This window comes from Pelophylax lessonae (genome assembly GCF_965119305.1).
Source record: "Pelophylax lessonae genome assembly, contig: HAP1_SCAFFOLD_195, whole genome shotgun sequence".
Classification (NCBI taxonomy): Eukaryota; Metazoa; Chordata; class Amphibia; order Anura; family Ranidae; genus Pelophylax; species Pelophylax lessonae.
This window is the reverse complement of record NW_028120116.1, coordinates 35,863-60,726: the sequence shown is the minus strand read 5'-3', so window position 1 is coordinate 60,726 and position 24,864 is coordinate 35,863. Positions and strand designations below refer to the sequence as shown.

Genomic DNA, 24,864 nt, shown 5'->3' with positions numbered 1-24,864 from the left:
AGTTGTAGGGGATGGAACTGTCCCATTTGTCCCATCCAAGGGACCTACAAAGAGGCAGGAGGAAAAAACAGGACATGGAGTTACCACCAGAGTTAAAAGCTCTGTCCACCAGAGCCCTGCGGATGCAGTAGCAAGCAAAGAACACCCTCAGTTGTGTTGCGATGTCTGGCATGCCCTTACTGTCCTTGAAGGGCTACTTGAACATGACTGCCTGCTTCACTCTGTACATTATGTTAGATTAACTGATAGGCAGATTAGCCCCACCTCTGGCCATTGACTTCTGTCGAAAAAAAGGCTAGGCCCCATTACACTAGTCTATACAGTTTCAGTGAGAATAGCATTAACCGTGAAAGTATACATAGCATAAAAGAGTCTTCACTGCAATTCTTAGCAGTAGCTACTCAAACAATGTGCTGGATTCACTCTACGCATACAACCCCAACAGTGGGTGAAGCCTATGCTTACCTGGCAAAGGGGTACCCCTGGTGGTGTCTAAAGTACCTGGCACCTAAGTGTTCATGTTGGCTGGCTTTTGTTGGGGCCCTGCTGTAGGTGGTGCACATGTAGCTGTCCCTTTAAGACTGTACACAATGGATTGCTGATAGGCTGCTAAGTAAGGGGGCAGTCTCAGTTGGCATTAACTGTGCACATCAAGGGGTTAAACTTGGTAATTCTGCTCAACACTCCTGCTATACAATGGATTAGATCCAGTACGCTTGGCGTCAGTTGTCCCAGAACTCTTGGTCCCCCTAATCAGGTCCTTACAAGGTTCAGTGTTTCAACAGTGTAGCAACAGGTCTCTCCATCTTTGGTCCCAGTTCAGCGAAAGACCTTTTTGTGTCTCAGTCCCCGGGCTCTCTTTGTCTCAGGTCCAGTCTCTCAGCTCAACAGCGCACTGACCCAGCCGCAGGTCTGCACTGTAGTCTTCACACACTTGTATTGTATTGGGCCCCTTTAAGGACTACACAGCTGATGATCCTTAGCAGCTGATGTGTCAGTTGCCCCTGATTGGATCTGATCTACTACTACAGGAAGGAGCGGGGAGGGAAGCAGGAGAGACCGGGGGATCGATCACACAACCCCCTCTGAAACTGTACTGCAGTGAAGCTCAGTGTACAGAGGTGGTGACTGCATACATCTCCCGCTGTTAACATTGATTCCAGCAACAGGGGGGAAGAAGGCAACCTACAGCCAACAGCAGTGTCCACCATGACTGGGGATTCCAAGGAAGCTGCGTGCTCTTATGCTTGCTGATGGTCCACACACTGAATACAATAGTGGGGGGCCAAGCACCTGGTGATGGCTCATGTGCCAGTCATTGCTGTCCCATCAAGCATGGTCCCTCTAAGCTCATGGGCTGATCATTCCCAGGTAATTGCTTCATGACTGGTTACATGCAAGCGGTCGCATATTGCTGTGGGATCTTTCAGTTTCCCATTATTGTCAATAGGGCTTCTGCCTGCAGCTAATTGCAGGGAACTCAGAGGGGTCTCCCCCATGTAATTGCAAAGCACCAATTTGTAAGTGTGAATGGGGTTGAAGGATAAAAGCATGCATGCACTACTTTTTCTGCATTTCCAGTGCGATTTACAGCCCATTCAAATGAATGGGCTGCAAAACTGCACTGAACATGAACATACAGGAATCGCATGGGAATGCAGCAATTGTTTCTGTGTGATTCCGGTATGAACTGGCCCTTATGGATTGCGGTTATATAAGAGAGTACACACGGAGACATACATCAAGCTTTATGACCACCCACCTAATATTAAGGAGATCCCCCTTTTGCCATCACAGCCCTGATCCATCGAGGAATGGACTCCATTAGACCTCTGAAGGTATGCTGTGGTATCTGGCACCAAGCTGTCAATAGCAGATCCTTTAAGCCTGTGCTGGCTTGTCTTCTTCCCATATGCATCCTAGTGCCAACTTTTCGCCAGGTAAGTGACGCACACGCACCTGGCCATCCGCATGCTGGTAAAGAAAGCATTATTTATCAAACTAGGCCACCATACAGCTCTAGTAAGAGGTCACAATGTGCTTTTAACGTACATTTCTTCTCCACAAAGCACAGCCATTGGGTCTCCCTACAACAATTGGCTGTGAATGAGAGGAGATGGAAGCTTCAGACACTTAGTCATAAAGTATCATCTAACTGACACAACATGAACACAGTAATAGCTTAATTGCAGTGCACTCTGAACCTCCATAGTTCCTCCAACCCCCCCCCCAACTCCATAACTTCTCTAATCTCTATAGTCCCCCCCCCAAGCTCTATATCCTCTCCAACTTCCATAGCCCCTCTAATCAGTGGCGGCCGCTCTATAGGGGGCGCAGGGGCGCCGCCCCCCCCCAATCTGTGGCCAAATCAAAAAAAGAAGAAAAAATATCATCTTAAGCCCACTAGGGGCGCCAGACTTACTGGTGGCTATGGGGGGTGGGGTTTTGCACCCCACATGCATGCAGCAGAGGCGCTGATTGGCGGCCTTCTGGGGGTCATCAGGGCGCAGAGCAATGCGCCCCGACACTCCCCACTTTAGTGATGTCCTGGCTGTGATTGGTCCAGACTCCAGCCTGGACCAATCATAGAGGACATCCCAGGTGACATCGCATGAAGGGGGGCGGTGCGTGCGTTAGTCACGCACCTTCCCGACGTCACCTTCCCGCCTGCCGTCAGAGAAGAGGGCAGCGGCGCGCATCCAGGTCGAGGAGGAAGAAGACGTCCGAGGTCCGACCGGAGAAGAGGGCAGCGGCGCGCATCCAGAGTCCCGAGTCCTGAGCAGCACACCAGGCACGGTGACGGCACCAGGGGGAGGTAAGTGAAGTGATGCCTCGGGGGTGCCCACACACTGCTTTGAAGGGGGCACGCACGCACGCTGGTCTCTGCATTGAAAGGGGCACGTATACTGGTCACTACATTGAAAGGGGCACGTACGCTGGTCACTACATTGAAAGGGGCACGTACGCTGGTCACTACATTGAAAGGGGCATGTACGCTGGTCACTACATTGAAAGGGGCATGTGTGCTGGTCACTACATTGAAAGGGGCATGTATGCTGGTCACTACATTGAAAGGGGCATGTATGCTAGTCACTACATTGAAAGGGGCATGTATGCTGGTCACTACATTGAAAGGGGCATGTATGCTGGTCACTACATTGAAAGGGGCATGTATGCTAGTCACTGCATTGAAAGGGGCATGTACTCTGGTCACTGCATTGAAAGGGGGCATGTACACTGGTCACTGCATTGAAAGGGGGCATGTACACTGGTCACTGCATTTAAAGGGGGCCTGTACTGTGGGGTTTGTGCTAGGGGTCCTGCACTGTGGGGTTTGTGCTAGGGGGTCTGTACTGTGGGATTAGTGCTAAGGGGCCTGTACTGTGGGGTTTGTGCTAGGGGGCCTGTACTGTGGGGTTTGTGCTAGGAGGTCTGTACTGTGGGGTTTGTGCTAGGAGGTCTGTACTGTGGGGTTTGTGCTAGGGGGCCTGTACTGTGGGATTAGTGCTAGGGGGCCTGTACTGTGGGATTAGTGCTAGGGGGCCTGAACTGTGGGGTTTGTGCTAAGGGGCCTGAACTTTGGGGTTTGTGCTAAGGGGCCTGAACTGTGGGGTTTGTGCTAAGGGGCCTGTACTGTGGGGTTTGTGCTAGGGGGTTTGTGCTTGAGGGGTTTGTGCGGGGTTTGTGCTTGAGGGGTTTGTGCTGGGGGGGGTCTGTACTGTGGGGTTTGTGCCACTCTGTCAGTGTATCCCATAATAAGGTGTCTCTCACAGTATATCCCATAATAGGGCCCCTGTTCCCTATTATGGGATATATTAGTACTGATGGACCCCTTAATATGTGATATATTGGGAGAATTTGTTCACGCAAGAAAAATACAGGGGACAAAATGGGTGGAGTCTATAAGGGGTGGGGCTTCTGAGAAATGGGAGGGGTCAAAATGGAAGGGCAGGGTCTTGCGCTCCACTATCTTAAAACTTCACCAGCCGCCACTGCCTTTTATCCCCATAGTCCATTTTCCACAACCCTCCGAAATCTTCCTATACCAAACCTCCAAATACCTCCCGGAATCCTGCATTCAAAGTCTTTGCCAATCTCCATATTTCTGCCTCCCAAGTTTTATCGCCCTACCACAATGTCACAATCTGATTTAATGTAAATTAACCGGTTGCCGACTGCCGCACCACTATATACGGCGGCGGTCAGCCCCGGCCAGGCAAAGTGACGTATATATACGTCACTAACCTGTCACTTCCTTGTGAGCCAATAGCGGGCGTGCGCGCGCCCGCCCCGGCTCATTCCCTAGGAAGTCAGTGCGTGTGACCGGCGGACCCTATGTCCGCCGGTCACTCACGATCGTCCTCCGTGAAGGGAGAAAGGCAGGCGGCTGATATAAACAAGCCGCCTGTCATTCTCCCCTGTGTAGGAATGGTGATCATACGGTTCTACTATGTAGGACCGTTGATCACTGTTCCTACACTAGTAGCCATGTCCAATCACAGTAAAAAGCACGCCCCTAGGGACACACTTAACCCCTCCTTCCCCAATAAAGTTAACCCCTTCCCTGCCAGTGTCATTTTGCAGTAACAGTGCATATGTATAGCACTGATTACTGCAGTAATGTCACTGGTAACCCCAAAAGTGTCAAAAATGTCAGTCAAGGGCCCGATCTGTCCGCCGCAATGTCGCAGTACCGCAAAAAAAAAAAAAACGCAGATTGCCGCCATTACGCGTAAAAAAAAAAAAAAAAGAACACCAAAAATGACAGAAATCTTTCCCTTAGTTAGTAAACGCAATAACTTTTGCGCAAACCAATCAAAATACGCTCTTTGGGATTTTTTTTACCAAACATATGTAGCAGAAAACAAATTGGCCAAAAATGTTAAAAAAAATTAGATTTTTCATTTTTTTGGGGGGGATTTCATATAAAAAAATGTGAAAAATATTGTTATTTTTGCAATTTACGCTCTTTTTTTGTTTATAGCGCAAAAAGTAAAAATCGCACAGGTGATCAAATACCACCAAAAGAAAGCTCTGTTTGTGGGGAAAAAAAGGACATCAAACTCGTTTAGGTACAGCATCGCATGACCGCGCAATTGTCCATTAAATTTCCGCAGTGCCAAATCGCAAAAAAAGCCCTAGTCAGGAAGGGGGTAAAATCTTCCGGGGCTTAAGTGGTTAATCCTCCACAATGCACAGCCTGTGGTTCTTCCCCACAGAAAATAGTTGTGATTAAGAGGAAGTGGGAGCTTTAGTTACATAGTTACATACTGTAGTAGGTGAGGTTGAATAAAGACAATAGTCCATCCAGTTCAACCTGTGTAGGTGTGTGTGGCTGTAATCATCTCACATAGCCCTGAATGTTCTGATCCTTAAGGCTGCATTCACACTTGAGCGTAGCGTTTTAACGCATTTTTTACCGCGATTTTACCGTTTTTGAAGGCAGGCATTGACCTCTATCAAAAACGCTGTTAATCAGCCCAAAAAGAAGCTCATGTACTTTTTTCAGCTACAGGCGTTTTGCAAAACGCTCAGATGTGAACAGGGGCCATTTAAATGAATGGGGTTTTACTTGTTGGGCGTTTGGGAACGTTTTTTTTTAGCGTTTTTGGAGCTGAAAAACACTCAAAAACGCCCATGTGTGAATGGAGCCTAAGAGTCTTTTGAAAGCCACCATACTACCCGCAGAAACCACCTCTTGTGGTAGAGAATTCCACAATCTTCTAGCCCTAACAGTAAAGAACCCACAACGTTGCCTGAGGTTAAAACGCTTCTCCTCTAATCGCATTGTATGCCCTCGAGTCCTCATGCAATCCCTTCGACTGAACAGCTTTTTTTCTAAGCTGAGATCCCCATTGAGATATTTAAAAATTGCTATCATGTCCCCCCTCAGGCGTCTCTTCTCCAGGGAGAATAAATCAAGCGATTGCAGACGCTCTTCATAATTAAGGTCCTCCAATCCCCTAATCAGTTTAGTTGCCCTTCTCTGGACTCTCTAGAGCTCCAACACATCCCTCCTGAGGACTGGCGACCAGAACTGGACAGAATACTCCAGATGCGGTTGGACCAGAGTTTTATAAAGTGGAAGGATTATAGTCTTATCTCTGGAATGCATCCCTTTCTTTATGCATGCTAATATTCTGCTGGCCTTGGCAGCTGCCGCTTGACATTGCATGCTGTTGCCTAATCTACCATCAACCAAGACTCCCAGATCCTTCTCCATTTTTGATTCCCCCAAGGGTTCCCCTCCTAACGTGTATTGTGCTTTTATGTTTCTAGTCCCCAAGTGTAAAATCTTACACTTCTCCACGTTAAACCTCATTTGCCATGTCGTTGCCCACTCCGTTATTTTGTCCAGGTCATCCTGTAGGACAGCCTTTCTCAACCAGTGTGCCCCGGCACACTAGTATGCCGCCAGAGGTCCTCAGGTGTGCCGCGGGATCATGGTAGAGAAAGGCTGTCAGGTGAGCCCGATCTCCCGATCCCCTGCCGAACTGTGCATTGGCGCTGTGAGGGAGCTCCGTCAGCCTCAGGAAAGTGAAAGTAAAGGGAGGGGGAGTGTGCTGTGCTCTCTGCTTCCCCCTACAGTGCAGTACCCGGCTGTGTGAGGAAAGGTATTGTACTAGAATTACTGTATTATTGTACTAGAATGTACTAGTATTGTACTAGAACTTTTAAAGTTTGTGTGTGTGTGTGTATGTGTGTGTGTGTACACATTTGCATGTGTGTGTGTGTGTGTCTGTACATGTGTCTGTATGTGTGCATGTATACATGTGTTTGTATTTGTACATGTGTTTGTGTGTGTGTGTTTGTATGTGTCTATATATGTGCATGTATACATGTGTATGCATGCGTGTGTGTGTTTGTACATGTGTTTGTATGTGTGTGCATGTGTCCATGTTTCTGTGTGTGTTCATGTATACATGTGTATGCATGTGTGTGCATTTGTATGTATATGTGTGTGTGTGTGTGTGTGTTTGTACATGTGTTTGTATGTGTGTGTGCGCATGTGTCTGTATGTGTGCATATATACATGTGTATGCATGTGTGTGCATTTGTATGTGTGTGTGTTTGTACATGTATTTGTGTGCATGTGTCTGTATGTTTGCATGTATACATGTGTGTGTTTGTACATGCGTTTGTATGTGTGCATGTGTCTGTGTGTGTTCATGTATACATGTTTATGCATGTGTGTGCATTTGTAAGTGTGTGTTTGTACATGTGTGTGTGTGCATGTGTCTGTATGTGTGCATGTATACATGTGTATGCATGTGTGTTTGTACATTTTTTTGTATGTGTGTGTGTACGTGTATGTATGTATGTTTGTATATATATATATGTTTGTGTGTGTGTATGTATGTTACTTTTAATCCTGACCCCCCATTCCTGTACTTTCAGAACTGCTTTTTAGGGCTTGTTTCTGATAGCAGCAAGGGCTGCTGCTCCTTTGAAAATCAATCCTTGCTTAGATCACTTTTCAGAGGCATTTGGCAGGCGGTAAAGAGGCAATATATTGCTTCTCACCTCCTGTTTTAAGCCCGGAAATGCAGCACCACCGCACAGGAACCATGCACACAGTTGAAGGGTGGTTGCAGTGCACTCCATTCACCCTGGGTATACCTCCAGCTGCAGCCACCACATGTGTACATCCCCAGATGCTGCCTCTGAAGCTAAAGGGGGAGCAGCTGAGGGTAGTAAAGACAGCTCAACCATGTGATTTTACTGTATGTATGCTGCATGTAGGGCTTCAATGGGCTTCCCTACCAGCAGAAATGCAGGGAAAGAAGTCCCTGACCCTTTTTTTAAACTTGTGCTGCACACAAAGCACCCCATGTTTGCCAAAGTGTGGGGTGCCATTAGAAATTAATGGCATACCTAAAGAGCAGAGCATTTGTCTGTGTGTCAGGAATGAGCATGATTCTGCACGTGTTCTGCGATACACAGTAACGTGAATCAAACCTTGGGCAGGGGTGCCTCAAGACTGAAAATACTTTTCAAGGGCGCCCCGACTGAAAAAAGGTTGAGAAACACTGCTGTAGGATATCTGCTTCATGCTGTGCAGTTATTGCCCTGCCCAATTTTGTCATCTGCAAAAACTGATATTGAACTACTGATCCCGTCCTCAATGCTGTTTATGAATAAATTGAACAAGGTTGGTCCCAGGACTGAGCCCTAGGGGACCCCACTTACCACCTCAGACCAGTCTGAGTATGCGCTGTTTATTACTACCCTTTGGGCACGCCCTTTTAGCCAATTCCGTATCCAAGAGCAAACCCTGCTGTCGATACCTGCAGACCTTATTTTATAAATTAAGCGCTTATGGGGAACTGTATCAAACGCCTTAGCGAAATCCAAGTACACCACATCCACTGGTCTGCCCCTATCTAGCTCACAGCTCACCTCCTCGTAGAATGTTAAGAGATTGGTTTGACAAGAACGCCCATTTGTAAACCCGTGCTGGTTACTACTGATGATGTTGTTGTCTTTAGCAAACTCTACGATATAGTCCCTTATCTTTGGGCTTTGGGCATTACGCTTGGTAAAGAAAGTACCATTTACTATTACAGTACAACGTGAACACAGCAATAGCTTTGCTCCAGTGCATTTCAACATCCCTCCAATCTCCATAGAACGGAGAATTCCCATAGTCCCTCCAATCTCCATAGTCCAAATTCTAGAAACCCTCAAAAATCTTCTAATGATGAGCCTCCAAATATCTTCTCAACCTCCACCTTCAAAGTTTCCCCCAGTCTATATGTCTCTGCCTCCCAGTTTTTATAGCCCTGCCCCCAATCCACCTTTATTCTCCATAGCCCCTCCTTCAAAGCCCACTCTGAACCCCAAAGATCCACTCCCAAACTGCCATTACTCAGCAGCCTATCCAGGGCCGGCCTTTGGGGTGTGCGAGCTGTGCGGCCGCACAGGGCGCCATGGGGAACAAGGGCGCTGTGCGGCCATCACAGCTCGCAGAAGATCAGGCGATTCAGGCTGCATAGCGGGAGGTGAGCGGCGACCGCGGCCTGGACAGGGCTCCGTGGGGGGGGGGCCTGATGTAGGGGGGCTTTGTGTGGGGGGTCTGTGATGTAAGGGGGGCTTTGTGTGGGGGGTTGCTGATGTGAGGGGGGCTTTGTGTGTGTAGGGGGGCTTTGTGTGGGGGTGTCTCTGATGTGAGGGGGGCTCTGTGTGTGTGGGGGTCTCTGATGTTAGGGGGGCTTTGTGTGGGGGGTCTCTGATGTGAGGGGGGCTTTGTAGGGGGGTCTCTGATGTTAGGGGGGCTCTGTGTGTGGGGTCTCTGATGTGAGGGGGGCGGTTCTCTGATGTTAGGGGGGCTCTGTGTGTGGGGTCTCTGATGTGAGGGGGGCTTTGTGTGGGGGGTCTCTGATGTGAGGGGGGCTTTGTGTGTGTAGAGGGTCTCTGATGTTAGGGGGGCTTTGTGTGGGGGGTCTCTGATGTGAGGGGGGCTCTGTGTGGGGGGTCTCTGATGTGTGGGGGGGGGGGGTCTCTGATGTAAGGGGGCTCTGTGTTGGGTCTCTGATGTGAGGGGGGCTTTATGTGTGTGTAGGGGGTCTCTGATCTTAGGGGGTCTTTGTGTGGGGGTCTCTGATGTGAGGGAGTCTCTGTGTGTGGGGGGGTCTCTGATGTTAGGGGGGCTTTGTGTGTGGGGTCTCTGATGTGAGGGGGGTTTTGTGTGTGTGTAGAGGGTCTCTGATCGTAGGGGGTCTCTGTGTGGGGGGGGGTCTCTGATGTTAGGGGGGCTTTGTGTGGGGGTCTCTGATGTGTGTGTGGGGTCTCTGATTTGAGGGGGGCTTTGTGTGGGGGGTCTCTGATGTGTGTGGGGGGTCTCTGATGTAAGGGGGCTTTGTGTGGGGGGGTCTCTGATGTGTGTGGGGGGTCTCTGATGTAAGGGGGCTTTGTGTGGGGGGTATCTCATGTAAGGGGGCTCTGTGTGTGGGGTCTATGATGTGAGGGGGGCTTTGTGTGGGGGGTCTCTGATGTGTGTGGGGGGGTCTCTGATGTAAGGGGGCTTTGTGTGGGGGGTCTCTCATGTAAGGGGGCTCTGTGTGTGGGGTCTCTGATGTGAGGGGGGCTTTGTGTGGGGGGTCTCTGATGTGAGGGGGGCTCTGTGTGGAGGGGTCTCTGATGTTAGGGGGGCTTTGTGTGTGGGGTCTCTGATGTAAGGGGGGCTTTGTGTGGGGGGTCTCTGATGTAAAGGGGGCTCTGTGTGGGGGGTCTCTGATGTAAGGGGGCTACGTTATTAGTGTTTATAAAAAAGAAAAGTCAAATAAAGTGCAAAAAAGGTGCCAGAAAATGCGCGTGGGGGTGGGGGGCGCCACAGGATTAGATCACACAGGGCGCCTGAACACCTAAGGCCGGCCCTGAGCCTATCCTATCTCACCCCCCATTACTCAGCAGCCTATCCTATCTCACCCCCTCTCTGATGAATGTGATGAATGGTCTCTCTTCTCTCTGGCTGTCCTCGTGTCTCCTTCATGACATTTATTTGCACAGTGTGTGACATTTCCGGTGATGATAGAAATGGTGATCAGTGATTGTTACACATTGTATCCTTTTATATCATTTCCTACAACTGTCACTCCATACACCACAGACACGCCCCCTCCACTACTCAGAGACCCGCCCCTTCATACTAATAGCACTCCTCCCCGTCAGCGCCTGACTGGCTGGAGGCGATGAATAATAAGTAGCCATGTGTGCAGAGCCCCGCCCAGTTACAGAACGGAAGCTGCTGATTGGAAAGAGGGCGGATACCTGCAGTCAATGTGGGCGGAGAGTCTCCGATCGTCTGTACGGTGTTGTGCCGATATCGGTTTCCCACAACACCGGGTCCGGGAACCAGCGGGAGAAAACAGATATAGGATCATGGCTGCAATTGTAGCTGGTTTGAAATCCTTCAGACCCTGTGCTGAAGTAATTAAACTATGGATCCAGTAGGTAAAGTGGGAGGTTGGATCATATTGTGCCCCACCATTTTTCTATGAAATGCCATAAATTCACAAAAGAATTATAGGTTTTCAACAAAGAATCAATCTCCACCCGTAGGTGTGCACCCCAAAGCTCAACCACATATCCATGTGTATATACTAATGGTGTCAGTAGGTTAGAGATCGGTGTCTATAGTTTTATTGTTATTTTTTATTCTTTTTTTACAATTTCATTTTTTTTTTTAGCCTAGTTAGGGAACTTTTATGAAATATCAGGGATCTAAACAGGGGGAATCTGCACCACAAGGGTGATTAGGGTGTGCCCAGGCACACCTGGCACACCCTGTGCGCACGCCTATGTCTCCACCCAACTCCCCATCACTGAGAGATCCCGTAGGCTAGGCCATCAAGAAATCAACTGGATATATGGTTTAAATTCTGTATTACCCATAGGCTTACCAATACATGTTAATCTATACCATAATTTTATAGTAACAATTAATTTCTGTACATCATTTTATATATCCTGTTTTATTACTTCTAGAACAAATCCCATGGACCCCAAAAAATAATAAAAAAATAAAAACAACAGACATGTGTATGTATTGTGTGCAATTATATATTAAATATTATCATTTATAGGTAATAACACCAGGGGTTGTCCATCTATTTAAAATTTGATTATCTTCTGAGGGGATCAGAAGAAATGTATTTATTTATTTTTTTAAATAATTGTATGAATGTTCACTTTTTGCCTTGATCCTCTTTATAAACTCATTTAGAAGTCATTTTAGAAGTCTTTCTGGAGTAAATGAGATACATAATAATATTTTTAGCTCAGGTTGTTATTTTGTTTCTTTCTAATCAGTTACAATGTTTCCAGTGACTTTCATATGTTTGTAGTAAGGGCTCCCTCTAGTGGCCAGTGCCAGCACTTACTTTATTTTTAGACTAAAATTGAACTGTCCATCAGTTTTACTATTTGTTGGTATATATTCATTTTACAAATAAGGACAGCACAAAAAATAAATATTGGAAGGAAAGTATCTGTTTTTTAAAATTTTTTTGCCTGGGTTTACCCTTGTATAAAGGCTGAACACCTTCACCACAGTCTGGAGACTGAAAAATACCACTGCACCTGACATCTGTAGAGTGGGTTCAATCTACAGGGGTGACAACTGCTATAACTTCCTCCAGTCCACCAATGGCCTTGGAGTGTGACCTACTGAACTGTCATCCACTGACCTGACATGCTGTTACAAATGACCAACAAACAGTGTAGTGCTATTTTTTAAATAAATATAGAAGAAAACATGTTCCATGAACTTCATATGTGCAGCTTCAATCCTGTCATACTAAATAATAAGCATTATATCTGAATCAGACACATTTATATTGTGAAAATTCTGAAAGTTAAGTGTAAGCAAACCACAAAAGTTAATTCCCACAGTCCAACAAAGTCCACCATAAGCAGCTTGTAGGCAGGTGGGGTGTAAAGCTGCCCCAGCCATGAAGGCTTGTGGTAATTATGTTTCTGGGTTTTTCTTTGCAGGCTTTTCTGGATCTGACCGATTACTTCTGTGTATTATACAAGGGATAGAGCTCCGTCCCCAGGGGGCTCGGGGACACACACATAGAATGTATAGGAATTTCTCATTGCCAAAGTCTGGATCATCAGTGCCATGCCAAGTTCCCACTATTAAGGGAGATTTCTGGGACTTGCAGTCCTCCCTGAAGATACCATCCATGTATTCTGCAAAATTAGACTCTTTCCTATACAGGCATATACAGGTATGCTCAGGACTGGCCCAAGACACTGTGCTGCCTGGGTCCAAGAATGAAATGCTGCCCCCCAAAAAAAAGAAAATATCACGCCCAACAAATATCAGTCTCAAATACTTGCTGTTGATCGATCACTCATTGTGATCTGGATCTGCCTCAAAGGCTCAAAGGATCTGCCAGCTGGTTCTCCTTCCCCAGCCAATAGGCAGCTGTTAAGGACTCCAGATGCACCTCGGCCCACTGGAAAATGTTGCTCGCCACCTGAAGAAGAACCAAGCTTCTGGTCCCCCTTGTCTCTGGACATAAGACACTGCTGTCCGGTTGTCCATAAGAACCTTTGATTGTGACTTCATCTTCCTCATATGCCATCTGGCCCAAGGTACCACTGGGATGGTTGAAGTTAGCATCCCTAACAGAACCATGCAGTACACTTGGCTCACTTGTTGTACACAGCTTGATATCTCTATGATTTTCCATTCCTACAAAATGATCTTCCTCACCCGGGTATTCCATTTCCTGACTGGGTTCCAACTGGCTTTTCTGAGAGTTTACCAACCAACCGAACCGCCCCATGGTCTCCAAAACTTTTTCCTGATGGTGAATGAGTTCTTGACTTGATTTTGCTAAAATGAGGATGTCTTCCAGGTAATGATAAATTTCTATTTTCAAAACACAGAGAAAAGCCACTGTGGCTGCAATATTTTTGAAAAGACTCTTATAAAAACTGATCCCACGTTGCCTCCCCTACCTTTCTGCAGACTTCAGTGCCTCCTGAGCATGCCATGGTGACCTCATACTACCTAAAATGAGGACAGAGACAAGGAACCTAAACAACTTTAGCCATGGTTTTGTTTCTTACAAGTACAGGAGAATAGACCTTACCAGAGGGGGGCAGGAACACTGCAGCAGGGCAGACAGGAGCGAGATTGCAGCAACCACTAGACATGTGCAATTCGTTTTTGGTCCGAAAACAAATTCAGATGGATTTTTGTCTCTGCACCCCTACTCCAAAGCACCTTGTCCTCATGTTGATGGGGACAAGGGCCTCTTCCCTACAACCGTGGGCTGTGGTTGTCGGGTTCTGCGGGCGGGGGGCTTTCCAGATTCTGGAAGCCCCCTTTAACAAGGGGGCCCCAGATCCCACCCCCCCCTTCCTGCATAAGTACCAGGTTCATAGTACCCATACCCATATGACAAAAAAGTGTAATTAAATAAAATAAAAAATGTGTCCCTCGATGTAGATTCATCGTCAATCACGCTGCACGCCAACCTGGAGAACTAAAATTGCTTTTGCCAACATGGAGGCGCTATGCCTACTGCGGGCTCCTCCCTTTCACAGTTCTTTTATAGGGGAGGGGCAGGGCCACCTGTCTATGTCGCCTAGTGGCACCACCCCCTTCTGATGTCGTGGGCCAGTGCATGCACATTTTTCTATTGCCGGCATTCTTTTCTTTACATTCATCGGTCAGTGGGGAAGCCCGCTGACAGATGATGACTCATGGTTGTTAAGGATGTGGGCGGCCGGCTTTCCGGCCCACTGCTTGACCAGCTATTTCTTCACACAGAATACAAATCAGTTGAATTTTTTTATGACAAATCCGAATTCTAATCATTCTGAAAAGTTGGAATTTGTTACAAAATTAATAAAGGAAATTAATTTAAATAAAAGCGAAACAAAACTAAACAAATTCCATAATGAAACAAAATTAGTAACATAACAAACCTATCCAATACTAAACACATTTTTCTGTGCTGCACAGGTCTAGCAACCACCGTCATGGCGAGGCCTGTTCCGAGTGGAACCTGTCCTGGTAAACCGCTTTATGGTCTTGGCCACCTTGCTGCAGCCAGGGCCGGCCTTAGGTGTTCAGGTGCCCTGTGCGAGCTAATTCTGTGGCGCCCCCCGCGCGCACATTTTCTTGCACCTTTTTTGCACTTTATTTGACTTTTCTTTTTTATGATCACTAATAACTTAGCCCCCCTTACATCAGAGACCCCCCACATCAGAGACCCCCCACACAAAGCCCCCCTTAGATTAGAGACCCCCCTACATCAGAGAGCCCCCCCACCCAGCCCCCCTTACATCAGAACCCCCCCACACACAGAGCCCCCCCTCACATCAGAGACCCCCCCACACAAAGCCCCCCTCACATCAGAGACCCCCCACACAGAGCCCCCCTCACATCAGAGACCCCGCACACAAAGCCCCCCTCACATCAGAGACCCCACACACAGAGCCCCCTTACATCAGAGACCCCCCACACAAAGCCCCCCCACACAGAGCCCCCCTCACATCAGAGACCCCCACACAAAGCCCCCCTCACATCAGAGACCCCCACACAGAGCCCCCCTCACATCAGAGACCCCCCCACACAAAGCCCGCCTAACATCAGAGACCCCCTACACACACAAAGCCCCCTTTACATCAGAGACCCTCCCACACAAAGCCCCCCCTTACATCAGAGACCCCCTACACACACAAAGCCCCCCTTACATCAGAGACCCTCCCACACAAAGCCCCCCCTTACATCAGAGACCCCCCCACACAAAGCCCCCCTTACAGAGACCCCCACATCAGAGACCCCCTTACATCACAGACCCCCACACTATGGTGTCCTTTTATGAAATGGAGATGAGCAGTGATCCTGCTGATCACAGCTCATTTCTGATCATTCTCAGTTTATGAAACAGAAATGATCAGCGGATAACATGTTCTTCGCTTATCATCTCTTCACACGGGAATCTGTCATTGACTGACACAGAAACAGCCAGGCTATGAAGCTGCGATCCCCACACTTCACTGGTGATCTGTGCCAGAATTCACACTCCCAGATTCACCAGCCTGGAGCTTGTGAAGCGGGGAGTGAAGACAGAATCGGGGGAGAACTGAGGGGGAAAAAGGAAGATTATGGACTTCCTTCTTCGTCGTTCAGACCCCCCAACACAGTAATCATGTCCCCCTGCCATATTTATATATATATATATATATATATATATATATACACACACACGTATATATTGTGAGGGATCAGCTCAGTGGTAGGCGTTGTTGACCCCTTGGGGGGTGCGTTTTCACAAGAAGATATCCGAGAAGTGGTTGCAAACAACAGTTTGGTTTATTAATGCAATTTTCTTCACCAGACTGCAAGCGTCAAAAACAGCAAAATAAATCCTTGCCTCTGTGGGCGGCTACCTTCTCACACTGGAACCTACCTAAGAGTCTGTCCCCAACCTACTGTTGGGCAGACTTGGCTGATCGTACAGCAGACTCTCAATAGTCCATGTTTTATCTCTTCACACAGCACATGTTCCTTTAACAGGTCCCTTTTCCTCTTCTCATTGAACATGTCCCTTTGCTTGTCTCTTCACATAGCAAAACAGTTCATTTATTTCTTCCACATAGAAATAGTTCAAGACCTCACCTTGAGTCCTCTTCACACTTGTTAATTTCCCCTTCACACAGGAAATGTCCATTGGTTTCTTTTCACCTAGAAACCATCCAAGACCTCACCTTGAGTAGTCTCCACACTTGCTACCCTCCTCAGCTTCACATCGCTTCCGGAGGTCTTCCCCACGCTCACGCAGCTTTCAGGGGCACACGTCTGACTGTCCTCCTCTCCCAGCCCACACGGCGACAGGAGACAGCTTCCGGAGGCAGCACTCCATAGACTTCCTTTGGACAAATTATAGAGGCCTTAACTTCCTCATTCTGAACAGCTGAAGTCTGTTCAACGTCTTTAGACATTTCTGCTGGCTTCTGCAGCCGACACCCTATAGTAATTGGTGAATTGTGTCTCCAATCTGTGACAACACTCACAGATTTACCTGACTTCCTGTCACATTTACTTGACGTCCTGTCACATATCCCCCCCCTTTTGTCTCAACACTGGGGTTGGGACACAGTTTTCCAGGCACGCATGTGTCTGGCACTGCTCTTTCTTTAAGTCCATTAGCTTGTCTATATACACTTGTTTTGACTGATCCTCTCCATCTTCATATAGCCAATTCTCTGCATCTTCAAGCTTCAGGATGAAACTGTTTCTGTCATCTTCATTGACAGATCTCTCATATACACATTCCCCCCCACACACAGAGCCCCCCACATCAGAGAGCCCCCCTTACATCACAGACCCCCTACACAAAGCCCCCCTCACATCAGAGCCCAACACAGAGCCCCCCTTTACATTTTTTGAAGGAGAGAGACCTCACTTACCTCACGCTGTCTGCCGCTTTTTTTTTTCTTTAAACTTCCCGCCCACACATCCCCAGGGAGTGTGGGCAGGGTGGGAGGAGGAGGAGAAGGGGCGGGCGAGGAGGAGCTGACGATCTCTCCTCTGGCGTCCCTGCAGGGAGGAGGGATCTGTCAGCGTGGATTGGAGGCTGAGCTGTGTGTGATACACAGCTCGCCTCAGACTGCAGCAGTAGGAGACCGAGGCACAGCCGCACAGTGGGGGGTAAGCGGCGGCCTGTGTTAACCCTGTCCAGGCCGCGGTCGCCGCTTACCTCCCGCTGTGCGGCCTGAATCGCCTGATCTTCTGCGAGCTGTGATGGCCGCACCGCGCCCTTGTTGCCCATGGCGCCCTGTGCGGCCGCACAGCTCGCACACCCCAAAGGCCGGCCCTGGCTGCAGCTCAGTTTCAGGGTCTTGGCAATCTTCTTATAGCCTAGGCCATCTTTATGTAGAGCAACAACACTTTTTTTCAGATCCTCAGAGAGATCTTTGCCATGAGGTGCCATGTTGGACTTCCAGTGACCAGTATGAGAGAGTGAGAGCGATAACACCAAATTTAACACACCTGATCCCCATTCTCACCTGAGACCTTGTAACATTAACGAGTCACATGACACCGGAGAGGGGAAAATGGCTAATTGGGCCCAATTTGGACATTTTCACTTAGGGGTGTACTCTCTTTTGTTGCCAGCGGTTTAGACATTAACGGCTGTGTAGGTGAAAAATATGCACCATAATTTGCATGTTCTTTCAGTTGGACTGTTTAACTCACTAAGCATGCACAAAGCACTTTAACATTTTTTCTCAAATTTAGGAAATTCATTTATCACACATATGTTTTTTGAATTGCTATATTTTTATATCGTTGCACTTATCCATTGACAATATTTTTTGTGTGGATTTATCCAGACACATTCTTATATATTATGCACTTATCTATATGATTATAGGTTGTTAGTGGCACAGTATATAGCAGGGATTTAGCGTTTTCAAAAAGCGCCTCCTTTACTGTATTTTTCACCTACGCATGCATGTGTTTATCACATTTAAAGGGGCAGCAGTTTATATTTGCAATTGTATTGAGTTGGGATTTGGCGCCTTCACAAAGTTTTACATGAATGGCTGTGTGTTGTTATTTTGAGGGGACAGCAAATTTACACTGTTATACAAGCTGTACACTCACTACTTTACATTGTAGCAAAGTGTCATTTTTTCAGTGTTGTCACATGAAAAGATAGAATAAAATATTTACAAAAATGTCAGGGGTGTACTCACTTTTTGAGATACTGTATACTGTATATGGCTTTTAAAGCCATTTTGCCCGCCCCCCTACGGCACTAAAGGGCTTCTGGAATCGGGGAGATTTACAGCCAACATCCAGAACTTCCAAGTCAGGGAGAGGCTGAACCCCGGCGGGAATCCTGGTAGGGAGGAAATATGAGACCATCCATTCCTTCATCTGAGGTAATAACACCTGGGGATTGGGGTCTCTGTCTTTTATTCTGAGGTAGAAGGCGGTCCTCGGGGGTCAGGGGGGTGGAGTTGACCCACTGTTGCTGACATGAGGTAAGCCAGGAAAGAGGAAATCCCCTCAAAGCATGTCCCCATTGTTGCTGGACCTTCACCTGTATACAGCCTGAACACCTTCACCACAGTCTGGAGACTGAAAATGCCACTGCACCTGACATGTGTATATTGGGTTCCATCTACAGGAGTCCTCTGCTGGCCGGATGTGTACTGTTACACGTAGAACAAATGTGAGTTGTCATTTTCATTTTATACAATAAAATATTTTTTTATTGCATGAGATCTGTGAGCTTCTTTCTCTGTTTTTATCATCTCCCATAGTATGTCTGCAGTCTCTGACCATCTCCCATAGTATGTCTGCAGTCTCTGACCATCTCCTGTAGTATGTCTGCAGTCTCTGACCATCTCCTGTAGTATGTCTGCAGTCTCTGACCATCTCCTGTACTATGTCTGCAGTCTCTGACCATTTCCTGTAGCATCCACCCTAGAACAGGAAGTGTGTTACTGGCAGGATCACCATAGGCAGAAAAAGGTAGAAAAAAAGTTAATGCAGCCATCCACATCCATAGACTGATGAGATGTAATATTTGGAGATTTTGGGTTATTCCAGGTGAGATGTCAGTGATTATACCGGGGGAGGGGGGACTGCATCACGATAGCCAAAGGGAACACAGAAACAGTTTATACTCCATACATTTTATTTCACAGATTTATTTTCTGTAACAACAATTTTCTGTCCCACAGAAAGAGAAAAATATTACAAAAATATAAATTAGAATTTTCTTATTATCTGGAAACAGAACAGAAAATAAAACAAATTTCCATTCAAACTCCAAGTGTGAGCGGAGGAAATTCCAGAGAAATCCCACAGATCAGAGACAGACAACACTCCATACAATTTATTTTAGTCCGGGGGACATTGGAATAAAAACAGCGGAATAATATAGAAAATATATAAATACCAAAATACATAAAAAATCTCCATCCCGGATCTATTCTGTACAGTCTGGAAGAAAGGGATTCCTATTATAATACAGAACAATCAGAGTTGTGTGTAGAAATCTTTTATACATTATAGAGGACAAAACAAAAATCTGGTCATTCTTTACAAATATATACAATTCGTTACAAATATACATATACAAGTTACATGAATATAAGTCCCCGTTCACACTAAGGCGACCTGGTCTAATAGGAGCGACACAAGTCGCTCCGACTTAGAAAAAGGGTCCGGAGCTTCTTTGGGGCGACCTGGAGGCGACCGCCATAGACTTCAATGTTATGAAGTCCGTGGCGGCCGCTCCGAGGTCGCGGCGCGAAGTAGCGTCGCTTGTATGTGAACGGGGCCTTAAAGAATGATAAAGCAGATTAATATATATAAAGTGTAGAGATGCACAATGGAAAAATTGGTTTCAGTTCAGATTATTTGGTAATTATTTTGTCTCATCGTATTCGTTATTTTACAATGATTCATTTTCAGAATTGGTTCTGAATATTCGTTGTACCAAATCAATACATATTTTCAGAAGTTATTTCGGAAGATTCGGATTCGTTATCTTATGATTCGGAGATTCTGATAGATCCTCCTCCATCCAACCCAAACACAATAAGTAGGAATCCTCTTATTTCACGTTTATACCTTCCTGTATTTATTGTAATATGTTTCCATTTCATATGTATGATGTATCGCATTATTTATAATTCACGCTACGCTCACTAGAATAAAAACAAATGGATCCAAATCAATTCGGATCATTTCTTATGTTCCATTATTTAACCACTTACCGACTGTCCACCGCAGATGTACGTCACTACTTTGATGCTAAATACCAGGATTAGGTCAGCAGATAGCAGCCCTAACCCCGATATTTTTTAAAAACGGCGGGCGATCGGCTTTCAGGTTGGTCCCAGCGGCGGATTCTGGATCACCCTTACAGGGCGGCGGAAGAGGTACCCCCTCCCGCCGCGTCCCGGTCCTTTTCGCCGCTTACCGGACCCGCCGGCAGCGGGGAAAACGATCCGTTCCTGGATCTTATTAGACAGGAAGTCGAGTGAGGGCAAGATGGCCCCCCCTCGACTCTATTGTCTTGGAGGACCGCAGCGACGTCAAACGTCGTTGCCTAGCAACCGGCTTAAAGAGACTTTTTTTTTTTTTATCTTTTTTGGTGTACTTGTGAGATCTGAGGACTCTTTGACCCCAGACCTCACAATAAAGAGGTCCTGTCATGGCTTTTTCTTTTACAAAGAATGTAATAGGAATAAAAATAATCAGTTTTTTTTTTTAAACTGTGTAAAAATCAAAAATAATAAAATAAATAGGAAAAAATAAAAATAAAAAATTAAAGCGCCCTGTTCCCATTAGCTCGCACGCAGAAGCGAACGCATACGGAGGCCCCGCCCACATATATAAACAGTGTTCAAACCCCACGTGAGGTAACGCCGCAATCATTAAGAGCAATAATTTGAGCCCTAGACTTCCTCTGTAACTCTAAACTGGTAACCTGTAGAAATTTTTAAATTGTCGCCTATGGGATTTTTAAGTACCAAAGTTTGTCGCTGTTCCACGAGCGTGCGCAATTTTGAAGCATGACATGTTAGGTATCTATTTACTCGGCGTAACATTATCTTTCACATTATTGAAAAAATTGGGCTAACTTTACGGTTTTCCTTTTTTTTTTTAATTTAAAAAAAATGAATTTTTTTCAAAAAAATTGCGTTTGGAAGACCGCTGCGCAAATAAGGTTTGATAAATAATATTACAAAGATCTCCATTTTATTCTCTAGGGTTTCTGCTAATATATATATATATATATATGTTTGTGGGTTCTAAGTAGTTTTCTAGCAAAACAAAAATGATTTTAGCTTGTAAAACACCAAGTGTCAAAAATAGGCCCAGTCTTAGCGCCTGTTCACATTGCAGCGACGCTACTTCGCACCGCGACCTCCGAGGTCGCGGTGCGAGCAGCGCGCCGCGACCTCGGAGCGGCCGCCACGGACTTCATAACATTGAAGTCTATGGCGGTCGCTTCCTGGTCGCCCCAAAGAAGCTCCAGACCCTTTTTCTAGGTCGGAGCGACTTGTGTCGCTCCTATTAGAACGGGTCCGCAGCTTCCCTATGGGAGGCGACCTACGGCGACCTGTGAGGCGACCAGGTCGCCTCACAGGTCGCCCTAGTGTGAACCGGCACTTAAAGTGGTTAAGATGCTTCAAACAAAGACAAAAGGCCACAATTTTCACATCATGTCATCTGAATGAAAGGAATGAAAATGAGTGAATTTGTTGCTTTCATTATAATGTAATTGGAATTTGTTACTATTAGACATGTGCCATTTGTTTGGTTCCAAATCGAAATTTGGACAAAACATTCATTATTCAGAGATTTAGGTGATTCTGAATCTCCGAATTACAATAGTAATGAATTTAAATGAATCTTAAAAAAATTAATTTAATCAATTTTGGAATAAGGCTGTAACATAAAATGTGGAAGAATTGAAGCGCTGTGACTACTTCCCGGATGCACTGTACTAAAACTAGATAGTGCAAAATCTGGTCCAGCTCTGCATGGCAGCCAATCAGCTTCCAGCATTCATTGCCAATGCTTAATTGAACAAGCTTAAGTTAGAAGGTGATTGGACACCACTCGCAGCTGCACCAGATTTTCCGCTCTCTAGTTTTAGTAAATCCCCCCCCCCCCCAGTCCTTGAAGGAAATCAGCAATATGTCTACATTTCTAATTTGTCATCAAATTTGATTTCATCTTCAAAATCAAAATCATTTCAAATTATATTTGAATTTGGATAATTCATAATTGTGGACAAAATTACATTTTGTTTTTTCCCTCAAAATTCTACAAACAATACTGAAAACGTGAAAGAGGTTTGTTTAAAATCTTTGCAAATTTATAAAAAAAAAACAAACAAAGGAAAAAACCCATGCACATAAGTATTCACAACCTTTGCCATGACAAAGGGTCATGAGCTCAGGTGCCTCCTGTTTCCACTGATCATCCTTGAGATTTTTCTACAACTTGATTGGAGTCCACCTGTGGTAAATTCAGTTGATTGGACATGATTGGGAAAGGCACACACCTTTCTATATAAGGTCCCACAGTTAACAGTGCATGTCAGAGCACAAACCAAGCCATGAAGTCCAAGGAATTGACTGTAGACCTCCGAGACACGATTGTATGGAGGCACAGATCGGGGGAAGGGTACAGAAACATTTCTGCTGCATTGAAGGTCCCAATGAGCACAGTGACCTTCGTCATCTGTAAATGGAAGAAGTTTGAAACCACCAGGACTCTTCCTAGAGCGGGCCGCCCGGCCAAACTGAGCGATCGGGGGAAGAGGGCCTTAGTCAGGGAGGTGACCAAGAAACCCGATGGTCACTCTGACAGAGCTCCAGCATTTCTCTGTTGGGGGAGGAGAACCTTTCAGAAGAATAACTATCTTAGCCAATCAGCTTCTAACTTTAGCTCATTCAATATAGTATTGGCAAAAAACCTGGAAGCCGATTGGTTTCTATGCACAGCTGCACCAGATTTTGCACTCTCCAGTTTCATTAAATCCCCAGCGCAGTAATAACCCCAACAATGGTGTCAGAGACTGCAATAATAACCCACTACATTGGTGTCAGTGATGTGTCATTGGTCAGTGAAAAAAAAAACGCCTGGCATAATCAGTCGATAGGAGAAAATAAAATCTGTGATGTTATCAGGAGGGAAAATTACTCTGGCATAAAATAAAATGCAAAGTCCAGGGGTCAGTAGTATGCAAGTCAACATACAGGAGTCTGTAATATGTATGGCAGAGTCCAGGGATCAGTACTATGTAAGGCACACAAATGAGCTCAGTAGTATGAAGGGCAATGTACAAGAGTCAGTTTGGCTCATCTCTATTCCTCTATAATGGGCGCTGCCCCATTCACCACAGTGGGCGCAGCCCCATTCCCCACAGTGGGCGCAGCCCCATTCCCCATAGTGGGCACAGCCCCATTCCCCACAGTGGGCACAGCCCCATTCTCCACAGCGGGCACAGCCCCATTCTCCATAGCGGGCACAGCCCCATTCCCCATAGTGGGCACAGCCCCATTCCTCATAATGTGCAAAGAAACCTTTTCCTCCTCCAGAGATTTGGTTTTAAGGACTCTCTCTCTTCTCCTGGAACGGATCTGAGAATATAAAATCCGGTATATTGGGTCAGATGACAGCACAGAATATCATCACAGATCACACAGGATTTATAGCAGTGACACCTCATCCTTTCCCTGACTGTCCCTGGTCATGTGACTACTGGGGTGTTTACTGCATAAGAAGCCAGCTGGTGGCCTCAAGACATTATGAAGACCCTCACCACCCCCGATCACCTCCATACACTCCATTATATGACTTCACTTTGAATATAGTATGCAGCCCTTAGTCATACACTTACTGTCCCTATAATACTGATGTGGGGGGAAATATTGGGCAGGAATTTTGTGTATGAATGGATTCTAATGCCTTGTTCACATATGTGTATGGGCGTTTGTGTGCACACATTGTGAGTATAGCAGCCCGATCATTTCAATGGGAGCTCTACTTATGAGAATCGCAGGCAAAGAAGTCCCTGACTCCTTTTTATAAATTTGTTTTGCTGCAAAATGTTATCTGATCTTTAGAAAGCAGTTTTGTTTAACAATAAAAAAAAAATAAAAATATTCTTCTTTGCCATTATGGAAGAACTATGTGAAGCTCTGATGTAAAAAACAGACTCTGATGGTGACCGAAGACACCAATGCTCTCCCATAAACACACACAGCTCTCTGGTTCATGATGGTAAAACCACCTGGGTGCTCCACAGCACTCCTGCAACAAAGCTCCAGGTATAGAGGATAGAAATGTGTAAATGTTTTGTTAAATGTAGCCAGCATTTGGTTCATAGAAAATACACGCTGGAATTTAATCCCAACTGTGAAGCATGGTGAAGGGTATAAAATGCTGTTGGCCTAGTTTATTAACTCAGAGCCCCGGCTGTATAAACATGGAGGGATCAGTAAAATAGTGTCAGGACATTCTACAGCAGAATGTGAGTGTCTGTGCTACAAAACTAAAAAGAAACCTGGATCAGTAGGATGATGAGCGCATTCACTAGAAGATCCAGCACTGAAAAATGATTGTTGGTTACTCAGAGACTGGATATAAAGAATCAAATGGAAGATTCACCAAAGATTTGCTAATCATTCACTGACAACTTATTCACTGAATTCACACACTGCGTCCTCTGTCAGGATTCTCCAGCACACGGCACCCTTCAAGAGAGTTTTATCCAATGGGAAATGTTGGTTTCTCCAAATTTATGGCACAGTATTTATAACACAGAGAAAGTTCCATTCATCAATAATATT

General features: G+C 46.1%; 1 protein-coding gene across 1 annotated transcript in view; it reads right to left on the bottom strand.

Annotated features, from left to right (window-relative positions):
* Nucleotides 1-12,881: 12,881 nt before the first annotated feature.
* Nucleotides 12,882-24,864, bottom strand: part of LOC309543549 (uncharacterized protein) — a gene marked incomplete at its 3' end in the record, with an annotated part of 39,362 nt that continues 27,379 nt past the window's right edge. Inside the window, exon 5 of the mRNA XM_082276021.1 lies at nt 12,882-13,384. Coding sequence (XP_082132147.1) covers nt 12,882-13,384 — 503 coding nt within the window. The remainder of the gene's footprint in view (nt 13,385-24,864) is intronic.